The sequence below is a fragment of the Eulemur rufifrons genome, chromosome 3, assembly GCF_041146395.1.
Source record: "Eulemur rufifrons isolate Redbay chromosome 3, OSU_ERuf_1, whole genome shotgun sequence".
NCBI lineage: Eukaryota > Metazoa > Chordata > Mammalia > Primates > Lemuridae > Eulemur > Eulemur rufifrons.
This window is the reverse complement of record NC_090985.1, coordinates 81,487,378-81,502,592: the sequence shown is the minus strand read 5'-3', so window position 1 is coordinate 81,502,592 and position 15,215 is coordinate 81,487,378. Positions and strand designations below refer to the sequence as shown.

Below are 15,215 nucleotides of genomic sequence, written 5' to 3'. Positions count from 1 at the left end.
AAATATTTCTTTTTGGATTGTTGATTGCTGGTATACAGAAACACAATTGTTTTACCTGTGTTTATCGTACACCTATACCTTTGCTCAACTTACTTACTGGCTTTAGTGGAGTTGGATTCTTTGGGATTTTCTACATATAAGACCATATCATCTGCAAATAGAGATAGTTTTACTTCTTCCTTCCCAATTTGGACGTCTTTATTCCTTTTTCTTGTCTAACTTCTCTGGCTATAAATTCCACTACAATTTGAATAACAGTGGTGAAAATGGGTATTCTTGCCTTGTTCCTGACCATAAGGAAAAGATTTCAGTCTTTTGCCATTGAGTTGGATGTTAGCTGTGGGTTTTTCAGAAATGCTGAATGTTGAGGAAATATTAAAGAAGTTCGCTGCTGTTCCTAATTGTGAGCGTTTCTATCATGAACAGCTTTTAGATTTTGTCAAATGCTTTCTGCATCAACTGAGATGATCATATGTTTTTTCCCCCTTCATTCTATTAATGTGGTGTACTATGTTAATTGATTTCCTTATGTTAAATCACCCTTGCATTCCTGGGATAAATACCATTGGTTATGGTATATTCCTTTAAATATGCTCTCGGATTCAGTTTGTTACTATTTTGTTGAAGAATTCTACATCTATATTTATAAGGAATATTGGTCTGTAGTTTTCTCACGGTGTCTCTGTTTGGCTTTAATATCAGGCTTAATACTGGCCTCAAAGAATGAGTCAGGAAGTATTCTTATTCTTTCCTCTCCCATTTCTTGGAAGAGTTGGAGAGGAATGGGTGTAAATTCTTCTTTAAATATTTGGTAAAATTCACCAGAGAAACCACCTGGTCCTGGACTTTTGTTTGGGAGGTTCTTTTTATTAATTCAATCTGTTTACAGGTCTGTTCATATTTTCTATTTGTTCTTGAGTCAGTTTTGGTAATGAGTGTGTCTAACAATTTGTCCATTTCATGTAGGTTATCCAATTTGTTGGCATACAATTGTTCACAGTATCCTCTTTAAGCCTTTTTATTTCCTTTAGGTAATGTCCCCACATTAATAACTGATTTCAGGTATATGCATCTTTGTTCTTTTTTCCTTGTCAGTCTACCTTAAGGCTTGTCAATTTTGGTTATCTTTTCAAACAATGAACTTTTGGTTTCACTAATTCTCTCTATTGTTTTCCTATTCACTAGTTCACTTATCTCTAATCTTTATTTCTTTTTTTCTTCTAGCTTTGAGTTTAATTTGCTCCTTATTTTCTAGTTCCTTTAAAATGTAATGTTAGGTTATTTGAGATCTTTCATCTTTTTTAATGTAGGGGTTTACTGCTATTAATTTCCCTCTAAGTATTGCTTTTGCTGCATCACATAAGTTATATACATTGTTTTCATTTTCATTCGTCTCTAAATTTTCTAATTTCCCCTAGGATTTCTTCATTGACCTCTTAGTTATTTAGGAGTGTTTAATTTCCACACATCTGAAAATTTTCCAGTATTTCTTCTGCTATTAATTTCTAACTTCATTCCATTGTAGTTGGAGAAGATACATAGATGATTACAATCTTTTTTAATTGATTAAAACTTATTTAGTAACCTAACATATCCTGAAGAATATTTCCTGTACGCTTAAGATTATGTATGCTGCTGTTATTGAATGTTCTGTGTCTATTAGGTCTAGTTAGTTTATACTGCTGTTCAAGTCCTCTAATTCCTTACTGATATTCTGTCTAGATGTTCTATCCATTATTAATGGTGAGGCAAGCCTGTTAATTCTTGAATGAGTAACAAAAACTGTGAATCTTGCCAGGCACAGTGGCTCATGCCTGTAATTCTAACACTTTAGGAGGCCAAGGTGGGAGGACTGCTTGAGGCCAAGGTGGGAGGACTGCTTGAGGCCAAGAGTTCTAGACCAGCCTGAGCAACATAGCAAGACCCTGTCTCTACAAAAAATAAGAAAAATTAGCTGGGCTCTTCTCAGTGCTCCGTGCATTGCCATGTCTTTCACTCTCACTAGCGGGAATACAAACTATCTCCAGCCTTGTGTGAACTCTGAAAATTGCTTTTCTTAGTGCTTTCCAGTAGTTTTTTTCTCTGGCTTCAATTAAGTCCTGCCAAGCATCTACAAATCAGAAGTCAGCCCTCCAGAATGCATGCACACTTGTGTATACCCTCTTGCTTTTTAGTATATGCTTCTCTAGCCCCAGCCCCCATGGCTCCTTTTTCTCTGGTACTCTGTCCTACAATTCTAACCACTTTGGCCTCCCCAAGTTCTTATCTTGTCTCCTTATCTCAACAAGATGGCTGGGCTCCGTTCTGGTTCCTCCTCCTTGCCTGGCAGCCAGTAAACTGCCTCCAGGCTCTACTGTAAGCTGGTAGAATTGAAGGGCTTTACTTCATTTGTTTCCATTCTCTCAGGGACTACAGTCTGGTCCTGCCTGTCATCCAATGTCTAAAAATCATTGTTTGTATATAAGTTTTCAAGCTGAAGAAGTTTACATTTTTGCTATATAATAAATTATCCCCAATTTAGCAGCTTAAAAAAAAGAGCATTTATTTTTTTCACAAGTTTCTGAGGGTCAGCAATCAGGGAGCAGCTCAGATAGGTGGTTCTGGCTCAGGCTCTCTCATGAGGTTGCAGTCAACATGTCAGTGGACAGTATTCTAGCGCTGGAAGCTTGACTAGGGCAAGAAGATCTGCTTCCAAGAAAGCCTGCGCACATACTGTCAGAGGCCTCAGTTCCTTGTTGGCTGTTGTCAGGAGGCCTCAATTTCTCACATGAGCCTCTCCATGGGGCTGTTCACAACATGGCAGCTAACTTCTCTAGGAGTGAGCAATCCAAGGGGTTAGGGAAGAAATGGGAGTATAAGAGCAAGTGGGAGGCAGAACTCACAATGTGTTTTATAAATAACCTAACCTCAAAAACGATCCATCACTTCTGCCATGTTCTATTGGTCAAACAGACGAATCCAAATACAATGTGTGAGGAGATCACACAATGATATAAATATCAGAATGCAGGGATCATTGGGGGCCATCTCAGAAGCTGGCTACACATAAAATAAATCTAGTTCCTGTTATGTCAGCATACGGGAAAGTAAAAGTCCTTCTTATACATCTTACCTTCTTTATGTTTACTATTTTTCTTATCCCTTAACTGTAGACTGTATGTTATGGCTACCAGAGAGATAAGCAAATTGTATTTGATAGATTCTACTCTTGGGAAAAGAAATAGTAACTAAAAGTTCATAGCAACTCTTGAAAGGAAAGAATAGAGTTCCTTGTGCCTACAGCAAGAAAGAGGAAAGCACTTGAAGCCAATCTGGGCTTGAGAAAGTGCCCAAGTGGCTCATTCCCCCAAATACTTTACTCAGTGACCTATCTAAATGTCTACCCTCTGCCCTCCTTGTCCACCAATACCCAGAGTCAGGCAGCAACAGCCAACAGCAACATTAATAGTAAAATTAATAGCAACAGCAGTAGTACCAAGACCAGTGCTAAGCATTTTGCCTTTGTTATCTCAATTACTCCTCACCACAAGCCTATGAGATAGACTTTTGTTTCTTGATAATCATACCTTGGCTTTACACTACACAGTATAATAACAACTTTATTCTTCTTACAACACCAGGCTCCCTCTTGCCCTGCAGGGTTCTCCTGCTCCTCTGGCACTGAAATTATCTTATCCTGTCTGTCCTCCCATTCCACTACAGTCAGGCCTTAAAGCTTCCTCTTAGCTTCCATGTTCCCAAAATCTACTACCAAACCTCGTTAAAAGGAACCACCAGACCACTTAGACCTCCAGAAACTCCCTGACTGCTGGGCTCTCCCAATCCTACAACTGCCTAATGTAGACTTTTCCAATCCCTAAGGATACAATGACCTGTCAAGTCTGCTTCATCAGCTAATGCCCCAAATTGGCCCTATTTCAGCTACTCATTTTAAAATATTATTTCACAACACGTGTCTTAATTTATATTTGCTGTAGCTTAATGTTAAAATGAATTTCGTTTCCCTAGGGACATATAATTAATCATCAGGGAGAAAGGCCCAAAACATACCAAACCCCTACCTATTGTGGTACCCTGGAAACTAGTAGGTGCCCATTAGTTATTTGTTGAACAATGAATGAAAAAATATAAAATAATGATTATTAATACTAAGAAAATTCTCGGGGGTATATATAATCCAAAGGATGTTATTTATAAATAAAAAGGAAACAATGACAATAGACACATATAAGCAATTTACAAAAAGCAAAACACAAAACAACAAATGTAAGCAAATCATAGAAATACAAACTAAAATACCACTTTTTGTCGGACAGATTGGCAAAGATCAAAAATTTGTCAAGGAAGTAAGGAAACAGGCATTGTCATACATTTCTAGTAAATATAATTTTGTATTTTGGTCAACTCTTTGACCAGTATTTCCATTTCTAGTAATTATAAGAAAATAATTGGACAAATAGATGTATGGAAAATAAAACTTACTGTGGCATTACCTAGAATACAAAACTCTGTCCAACAATAAGGGCTTGGTTAAATAAGGTTTAGTACTTCTAAGCTAAAGATTAAACCACTTCAAAATATTAAATATTATATAATCTCAGTTTTCAAAAATAACATATATCCACATAAAAACATACCTGCATAGAAAAAAATCTAGAAGTATACACCCCAAAATGTTATCAGTGATTATCTCTGTAAAAGAATAGTGGAATTCTTTATGATTTTTTTCTTTTTGTTTACCTATACCACCAAAATGTTTCTACAGTAAGCATGGGTTGCACATGGATACTAACTCATTCTTAAAAGGCAAAAGCAAAACTGAGGATCACAATTTAAAGGTAGAAAAGTGCCATTATCATAAACATGGAACACTACCATGTTCCATGATAACACTAACGTTAGGCAGAGTTAATACCAAATAATTTAGTGTTCAAAAGCCCAGTTTTTAGTTTCAGGAACACATATGGAAGAATTTGCTAGGAGTAAAAAAGTGTGTAATTCAGGCATTTTAAGAAAACAAAAGACCTCCCAAATAAAAATTTAGTACTAATCCTAGAGACAATGTTAAAAATCACATAGTAAAAATCTCAACTGTTTCAAGTTGAAAAATGGCTTATTCCCTTTTCCTTGTTTTTAATATTTGTCTTGAGTGAGAACCCTCACTTTCATAAGAAAGCAGGCACCAGGAAAATAATAAAAGATAAAAATCACTCATAAGTTTAAGAATTCAACTTTACATTGAATAAAGTCTTTACCTCAGACTTGAACATTTTAGAGGATGAAACTTACAGTCAATAAGAAGAGGGAGTCCTTAAGTGATTCTAGAAATACATACCTGTTACAGGTTGAGCATCCCAAATCTGAAAATTCCAAATCCAAAATACTCCAAAATCCAAAACATTTTGAGCACCAACACGACACTCAAAGGAAAATGCTCATTGGAGCATTCTGGATTTCAGATTTTCAGACTTGGGATGCTCAACCAGTATGCAAGTATTGCAAAATCTGAAAAAAATCCAAAATCTGAAACACTTCTGGTCCCAAGCATTTCTAAAAAGGGATACTCCACCTGTATAAGCTAAGTATGTCTATCCCCAGGCACTGCATACAATTTCTAGCCAAAGCTCAGCGAATTGCTTGCAGCCATGAAGAACACTGCCCAGGAATTGTTTTCAATGCCTGAATCAACATGACCTGCAACATAGCCAGTTAGTAAATCCTTATTAGGACTAGTCCATAAACCGTAATTTTCAATGAAGTTGCCAGCATAAAACGAATGATCATTTCCATCTGTCTATGATAAAATATGAAACAAATTATTCTAATTGTACCCAGATGATTAATGGCACGTATCCAACAGAAAGTCATTTAGTGGCAACTTCACACCTACAACACACTTTGCAAGTCAAGTTTCAAAAAGCATCACCAATGCTTCCGCTGGGATTTGATAGCAGCTGTGAGACTACAGGAAGCACTAAGCACAGTACAGCTTTAAGATTCCTTTAATCTTGTATTAGTAATGTCTTTGATGAAGGCAAATTTTTTTGCCAGAGGAAAGTTGCAAAAAAGTTTCTTTTGTTACAAAAGGAAAGTACAAGAGAAAATCAAAGAACAACTCTGCATAAAAGAGATGTTATGTTAATTGCATTTGTGTAACACAAGCATCACACACCAAAATTGACAACACAGTTATGTGGCCACGGTTGAAAAGAATGGTGATCTCCTTGGCTTTGGTACAACTCTAGTACCATTCATCTACTCAACCAGCAAATATATGAAAACTATTTATATTATTTATTGTAGGACCTGGGGATATAAGAGTAAGCAAGCAATGAACATACCATCTAGCAAGGAAGACAGATGTTAAACAAATAATTACATATTTGGTTATAACTGCAAATGTCATGTCATTAAACAAAAGAGCAGGGTGCTATGAGAGCATACACTAGACCTAAAGTCAAGTGAGCCAAACACACGGAAGGGGAGCAGTCTAGACACAGGTGATCTGTGCAAAATCCCTGCAGCCAGAACAACCTTGCCCAGTCTAAGAACTGGAACAGTCCAGTATAACTGAAGCATTTAGACTGTTTCTTGGGCACACATTAAGTTTGAAATGTATAAAGACAATCAAGTTGGTAACTGTTATATGAGTCTGGAGCTCAGAAAAAGTCTAGCCCAGGTATAAACTTAGAAGTCACTGGCTTAGAGATGGTATGTGATGCACAGGAAATGGAGGAGATTTTCTTAGGCAAGGTGCGTGGGACTGTATCTTGGAAAGCAGGGGGGCGGTCAGGATTACTTTCGCAAATTATATTATGAAAATTGAAACAAAGCTAAAAAATTACAGGAAAAAAGTTTACTTCTCTCTTGATTTGCAATCAAAAGAAATAAAACAAAGTATTTTCTAATATTATAGTTGCAATGTTCTATTTGTTCGGAAAAGGTAAAATTAAATGTATAAAGTTCTGGGAGAAATGCCAAGAACTAAGAAAAATACTTCTTTCAGTAAGTCTAAGGTATTATATGCTACAGTTTATTTAGCAGAGCACTTCCTTCTAGCCCTTTTCAGTGCCCTAGAAAGGAACCTTTTTTAAACACACTGATATAACTACTTTAAGAGATTTGTCACTAGAAATGCTTTGAGTCTGCAAAACTGCCACCTACTGAAGCTATATCATGATCATAAGCATTCTGAACACACCAACGAGTCCTGGAAGGATGTGACATCAAGAACAGACAAACTTGCTCTGCACACTAAGAAGATACCAACTTTCAGAATGATCACTGTAATCCGTAAACAACCTACCCTGCATAGTCTCCAATGATTATATAGTATGTAACTGCTCTAAAAAGCAGTGGTCAGATTATGGTTATAGAAAAGCTGAGTTAAAATGTTTCACAATTCATAGCCAAAGCATCATGTAAGTATGAAATGTCTTAACACAAACTCACCTGATTTATTTGAAGCATGTTAAGACAATATTGACCAAACTGCTGTATCCCTCACGGCTCCAAAAACTGGAAAACGAAAATGAAGAAATAAAGTTCGACTTAGCTGGTAACCTCAATGACTAGCATTTTAAACATATGTTCTTGATCGAAATCAAATATAAAATATAACTGATCCAGATCAGCACAGAACTTTCTATGATAATGAAAATGTTCTATACTTGTGTTGTCCCATCCAATAACTACTAGCCACATGTGGTTACTGAGCTCTTGAAATATGGCTAAAGCAACCAGAAAGTAAATGTTTAATTTTCTTTCCTGTTAATTTAAATTTAAATAAGCACATGTAGCTAGGGGCTACCATACTAGACAGTGCAGATCTAGACTGTTGAACGAAGTCCTTTCTGCTTCTAGAATTCTAAGACAATCCCAGCAAAACTGAAGCTATTAAAAACAAATCTAAAAGTTTCAGATTAATAGTTAATGCACGCTTCCCTTTCTACAGTCATGTTTTAAACAGCTTTGTTCCCATCCTCTATGTGATAAATTAATACTAAACAAGATGCAAAATCCACAAGTATTCTCTTACATGGTTTGAAAAAGAGTACATGTAAGATTACCTTGCCGAATATTGTCTTTTTGTCTGTTAGTTTGTCTATTATCATCAGCATAAAAATAGCATGCACATTAAAATTTCACATAAAATTTTCTTTAAAAAGTCACCATCGTGATACATCCCATTGCTACATTTGAATTTGCTTCTTTCTCAGTCTGACCCACTCCCCTTCATTGTATTTCTTTTCACGGGGTACATCTCTTCTACACGTAATGTAGAAACAGATGCCAAAGAAGGGCAAAAGAAATAAAATTTAAAACAAATAAATCATAGGATCTTGTAATGAGAAAAGTTTATAAAAATATAAATTACATATAGACCTCTCCCCCCAAAAATTATCTACAAAGCAAAAACTGTCTTGATAAACAGCAAAAAGGCTACATCTAATAACTTGTATAGAAAATTTTAATATTGAACTTCCCCTCAGAAGCAAATTTAGATACACATACACACACACACACACACACACACACACAGACTCATATATTTGGCTACCATTTTTTCAAGATGACAAACTATAATCAATTCAAAATGACTTTGAGAACTTTCAGTATTTTTCTTATAAGAGTGTCCTCGGCATCTGTATCAATTTTTCTTTTCTAATTATTTTCATATTTCCTAAGAGAATGGGATGTTGTATAAAGAGCACAAGGCCTGGGTACTGGTGAATTTTAGTTAGTTTAAATTCTTCAGGAGATTGCCTTCCAAGCCTTGGTCAAATTACTTTGTATACATTTATGTTCTTTTTCTTTCTTCTGTTTCTTCAATCTTTAAAAAGTAAACTAAATTCCTTGTGGTAGGCAACCTATAACAAATAAAATACAGCAGAAATAATAAGATATCACTTCCAAGATTAGGTTATACAAAGTCTTGGATGTCACCTTCTCTCACTCTCTCACTCGTTTGCTCTGAGAGAAGCCAGATGCTATTAATATTATATATCTTGAGCTGCTGTTTGGAGAGGTGGGCAAAGAACTGAGGGAAACCTCTGGCCAATAGGCAGCAAAAATTGAGGTCTTCAGTCCAATAGCCCCAGGGAACTGAATCCTACAAGAGCCACATGAATAAGTTTGGAAGCAAATTTTCCACCAGTAGAGCCTCCAGATGTAACTACACCCTCAACTAATAGCTTAACTGCTACCATAAGTGACCTTGAGTCACAGGGACCCAGCTAAGCTGCACCCAGATTTCTAACCCACAGAAACTATAAGATAATAAATGTTTGTTGTCGTAAGCCTTTAAATTCTGGAACAATTCATTATGCAACAATAAATAAGATAATTCTGTGTGATTCTAAAATTCAGTACTCCTATGGTACTTTAAGTATTAATTAACATACTTGCATAGAAAAAAAAAAACACTGCTGTTCAACATGAGCAAAGAGTTACATCAGAACCTGAAAACAGTAAATTATGAAATTTAAACATGTACATTTTTTATTAAAAAGATGAGGTCATTAAAAACGTACAGTATTAGTCAAACAGTGTTAAAATATACTAGCCATAACTAAAAATACAGACCCAACCAACTGGAAGGTAAAGTGTGAATAATCACTAAAAGCATCTCAGTGATTTAGTATCCCTTACCTCCTAGAATTTAGCATTATTTATCAAGCACTCACCAACTTTGAGAAGCAACATTTTGTTTTTATTTAGGATGAACCTCTAAAAGTTACAAATGCTTATCTACAGACCTGTATGCATTTCTTCAGTATTAGAGTTTGGTAACACTGGTGGCTGATTCCAAGATGTAAGCACAGTAAGATACTGAAGTACATTTTTTAAAGTTCTAATCTGATATACAAGAAGTATTTTATGACATAACACAAATAAAAAAAAAACTTATTCACTTAAACTTGAACATACAATTTTAAATATGGTGTCTTTCCTTCACAATTATACTATAAAGAGCTGTATAAATGAAAATACATGATGCTAGTATATTTATAACAGTACTCTGTGAGGTAACTAGCTAATATTCTGAAAATTTTACTTTTATATAAAAACAAGTGATATATTTACATCAATTTAAAAATTATAATTTGCAACTATACCATGGACAATTCAGAATGCCCACAGTGGCACATGTCTTTAAGGTTTCATTTCTTCTTTAAAGACATGCCTTGTCTACTGTCCTATATTTTAAACAAATTGATAAAATATCAGGATGTATCAATAAAATGTAGAGCAGTTTTATACTACATATGATCCCACAAAATCCACCTCCTCCATCAAAAAAGTTTACAGCTATGGTTCATTCCAATTATATCTAAGTATTTTTAGAGATACCTATTCACATGACCCAAAAATGATCCTACAGTGATCCAGATGGAGTTCTAGATTCCACGCTAGTAAATGAAAACAGAGAGAGGGCACTACAAACTGGGGAAGGCATGATGCTCATGAAGAACTAATGGTCCAACCTGTACCTGCAACATACTGTTGATATAAGCTCCACTTTTATTTTGCCCATCTGATAAATTAAAAACTGTACAAAATCTATATAATCCTTAGTGATTAAATATGCTTCATAAGATGGCACTGTTATTAAATTAATATCTATAAATTTTTTCTATCAGCACCCATCCCACAATTGATAGGCAATTCTCACTTAAAAGTCTTGAGAATATGAAAAGCAAAAAAACATAGACTATCCCCAATTCTACAAACTATTATAAAACTAAGTATCAATTCAAAGCTTCCTTAGTCTACAAAAACTCATGTTGGCCTTTCAAAGGCTTTAAAAAATATTTTTCATTTTCATTTTTAAACTATCAAAAAGAACTGCTCTTATTAAAGAAAATAAAACAATTTAATATAAATTTTAATATCTTCTAAGAGCCTATGAAAGATTCTAAGTATATAGAAAGAAGTCTTATTCCACAAAACTATTCTGGTGGAAAACCACATGCCACAGGCCAAGAAAAAAAGGAAACTAACACTTATCAGATACCAATTTTATATGCCAGGTACCATATTTTGCCATTTTTATATTAACTCATTTAATCTTCATCACCTTGGGATGTTAGGTAGTAGCCTCAATTTTCTAGAGGTTGGGTTAATTGCCCATAGTCATACAACTGGGATTAAAACCCAGTTCATTCTGGCTCAAAGTCCTCTTTTCTTCACTATACACAAAATAATAAAAGATCTGCCTTCTTAAATCTCCTGTAACAAAGTCAAGGGCTTTGGACAACATAACGTCAATGCTCTTATATGGAACTTTGGGGGGTTATTCAAAATTAAATAATGATACATCCATAAATAAAAATTATTATGGATTATAGACACTCATCTAATATTTTCTTGAGTACCAAAACAGGCTTATATATCTGTGAGTAAACACACTGCGCATGTCTCAAACTCTAAAGTCTAATAGTAACAGAATTCAATTTTGCAATATCTAGGTTTTTCCCTCTTTTTGGGCACTACGTATGTGATCGTTTATGTATACAGATCTGTACACATAAACGATCACATACGTAGTACCCAAAGTGTGTAGAAGAAAAGGAGATACAAATGATAGGAGTAAAGAGAAGTGTAGGTACAAAGAAAAAAAAACCTCAATGTTTTGGCCAACTATATCTTCTAAACAGGAAAACCACTCAGTCTCACTTTCTGTATTGTTTACATATTTAATAGTTCAGTGACTTTCTTACATATTTTTTATATTCTTATTCTTTGTTGGAAAGCAAGCCACTCTTCCCTAGAACTTCATTGCAGACAAGCCAAGGAAGCTAAAATGTAAAATTTACATGGTTTCCCATGCTAAGTATAAGGACCATATATGTATGTAAGGGTATGTAGCTTAGCCCTAAACAGTCCAGTAAAAAAATACCTGGTGTCTGTGATAGACAGCAAATGATAAATGGATAAAATGGTAACAGGTGAATATGAGTAAAGGTTACAAGGATGTTACTTGTACTATTCTTATTCTTGCAACTTTTCTGTAAGCTTGAAATTATTTCCAAATAAAAAGTTAAAACTTAAAAACTACATGGCATTCTACTTGAAATTAACAATACATACTTGGATTATACAGTAACATTTTTACAAATACAAAACACTGGTTTTCAAGGAAAAATGCAGTGATCTGTGAGCAAGTATGCACCATATCCTACCAATATCCATCACTTAGGAGTAAATTTCAAACTACACTGCCATGTAATGAAATGTGGTAATGGTGAGTGACTAGCTGAAACCATAGCAGGAAACACAAACACACATACACACGCACACACACGCACACACCCAACATAGTTTGGCAAAACTGCTTCACAAATCTAATACAAGCCTGATGCAAAATGCAGCAAATCTACAATTCAAGTGATATATGGTATCTCTGGTTTGCAGTAAAATATTGACAAACTGAACAATGAAAAACTTGCCATATTATAAAACAAGATGGAGAGCAAGTCTTGGTTTTGATAGCTTTATTAAGTAAGATTTTTCCACTGCAACTCAATTCACAACAGTATATTTGAATCAGCTTTAAAAAGCACGGATTGGGAAGAAATATCCTTCTGGAGAAATGTTTCAATCTTTTCTCCTACAAGGTTCCTATTATCCTGCCTGCCCATCACAATTTTGATTTCAAGCGTTCATCATGCTTTTCTAAAACAGAATGATACATCAGAAGCCACGTAATGCTCAGCAAAAGTTCACCAAAATTGTACAAATACTAAATAATAAAGGTTTTCAGTTAACAGTGAAATACTTTCACAGGATCATCTCTATCCTTTCTGCAGGATCCATCAACTTTAAAATCCTTTAGTAAATTCCCGGGTCTACCCTAACTGGATGGTCCTCCTCTACCCAAGTAGTTCTTAACCCTTTGGGGGGACGGGGTGGCATCATGGCAAATATGGACCCCTTCCAAAGAAAATTATTCACAAACGCATAATCCTGCACGTATTTCCGGGGACTTCCAGAACCCCACGGCCATTATCCCCGCCCCCTCTCTAAGAATCCCAGCTTTGCGTTCTACTCAATTGCCTCTGCGGAACATCCCCCCGCCACCACCGCCGCCGTCCCCGGCTGGCCCTGGAGAGACTGGAGTCCTTGCACTCACACAGTGGATTCTGTAACTGAGCTTTGTCTCTTCGCCCAACTCCCTTCACCCCGGCAAGGTCACCACTGCCAACTACCCCTTTAAGCCGAGCCATCACCGTAGTAGTTCGTAAGAGCCACAGCAGAACTTGCCTGTCATAGGATATATTTTGTCCCTTCGGCCCCACCTACCTTCCCCATTTCGGCGAGTTACGTCTTTACCACTTGCCCATTATACAGAAATAGCCGCCGCCACCACCCCCCGGCGCGCCCCAGCCCAGCCGCTCCGCCTCCAGCGCCCCCCGGCCCACTCCCCGCGGACCCTCCCAGGCCCTCCCTCCGCCTCGCTCGCTCCCACACCGCCGCTTCACTCGTCGTCCGCTCTTCCGGCCGTTCCCGCCCCGGCCCCACGACCCCCCACCTTCCTGCGCCCTCCCCGGGGTTCCAGCCTCCCCCCACGTCAGCACCCCCATCGGGGCCGGCGTCCTCGCCTTCCTCCCGGCTCCTCCCCTCAGGACACCTGTGTCGTCCCACCCCCTCCACACACGCCCCCCAATTCCTTCGCCTCCTCCCCGGCCGCCCTGCCCCCCAAGACTGGTCTCCCCTCCCCCGCTCCTGCCCCGAAAGAGCCTGAGGAGGAGGAAAGCGAGGGGGAGGGGAGGCCGCAGAGGGGGCCGCTCTTCTCGGGGTTCGCGGCGCCGCGGACCTGCAGGGCCCCCAGTGTCCTCTGCCTCCTCCGCCGGCGGGACGGAAGTCGGGGCCTCCTGGGTGCCCCCGACGGGGGTATTTACCTTCTTGCCAGGAACACTTTGCAGACGGCTCCGACATTGGCAAACACTACAGAGAACTGACCCCGCTCGGCCGCCGCCGCCGCCGGCTTCCACCCCTCGGGCTCCCCGCCCCCGCCTCCGCCTCCGCCCGCCTCCTCCCGCCTCCCCTGCGCTCCCGCCGCGCCCTCCCGGGCTCGCGCCGCGCGCCCCCGCCTGCGCAGCCCCTCCCGCGCCCCAGCACGCCGGGCCCGCGCGCGCGCGCGTGCCCGGCCCCGGCCCTACCTCCACTCCGCCTCCCGCCGGCCCGCGGCCGAGCGCGGCCATTGTTCGCGACGCCGCTCCCGCCCCCTGGCGGCCGCCCGGCCCCCCGCCGCAGCAGGCACTGCGGGGCTGGCGCCAGCGGCGGCTGCGGCCGGGGGCGAGGGCCGGTCCCGGGGGCCTTGGAACGAGGGCGAGCGAATGCGTGGGGAGCGCGCCCAGTCCGCAGTCTCCTCGTCCCTGGCGCGGCTCCCCGCCCCCTCGGATGCAAAGGGAGGGCCTGGAGCAGCCCCTTCCACACCTGCCCTCGGCAACTTACCCCCCTGCCGCCCAACTGACCCTCTGCTCTTTCTAGACGCCGGGCCACGTCCCGATTCCCTGCTCGTACCTGCCCCAGGCTCTCTGGCTGCCGCCCTCTGCTGTGCTGGGGACGCGCGACCATCCCGCGTCTGCTCTGGCCGCCGCTGTGCGACGCACGGCTTAGCGGATCCTGCACCTTTCCAGACTGGGGGGAGGGAGCCGGGGGAGGAGGTTACTTCACTGTCTTGCCAAAAAAAAACACTAATGATCCGTGATCACCTGCTCTCCAAGAGAGGTGGCATGACCAAACATCCTCGATCAAAAAAAAACGGTATTTGGTCACATGAAAAAGAAATCCCTGGAGCTAAAAATGAGGATCATCTTAAAACAATGGCCTAGATCCTAGATTTTTAAGGCAAGAGTGCCAGAAAACTCAAATTACTTCTTGATGCGCCCTGGTTTTGATGTGGATTATTATGTCTAGATAACTTCAACCCAGTTAAGCCCAATGAAACTCAACACTTCATTTAGTAAATGGCACTAAAAATAATCTGATAAAAGAAATCTAGAAATAGAACTAGTAGTGTGTTTTCACAAACTTACCCATTTGCATTATTATTCTTAGAATTGCTTCCCAGTATCGCTCCCCTGCCTGAGAAATGTCTACCAGGCCTGTGATTTCAGTCATCTTTTAAAACCAGTAGTTCTGTCTACAGCTGCGGAGACAATATAGCCCCGTGGTTAAGAGCCAGAGCGCAGAATGACATAACCAGG

General features: G+C 39.3%; 1 protein-coding gene across 7 annotated transcripts in view; it reads right to left on the bottom strand.

Annotated features, from left to right (window-relative positions):
- STAU2 (staufen double-stranded RNA binding protein 2) overlaps window positions 1–14,623 on the bottom strand; it is a 291,848-nt gene extending 277,225 nt beyond the window's left edge. For 2 of the 7 annotated variants that reach the window (XM_069465515.1, XM_069465517.1), the window contains exons 1-2: window positions 14,530–14,586; window positions 7,453–7,518 (exon numbers count right to left, since the gene is read on the bottom strand). Coding sequence is in view for 2 of the 7 variants with exons in the window: in XM_069465520.1 (XP_069321621.1) it covers window positions 7,453–7,470 (18 nt within the window). In the remaining 5 variants the exon portion in view is untranslated. Of the gene's footprint in view, window positions 1–7,452; window positions 7,519–13,904; window positions 13,970–14,529 lie in introns of those variants that run through there. The other 5 variants (XM_069465523.1, XM_069465521.1, XM_069465520.1 and 2 more) reach the window with 4 other exon arrangements.
- Between the last annotated feature and the right edge of the window lie 592 nt (window positions 14,624–15,215).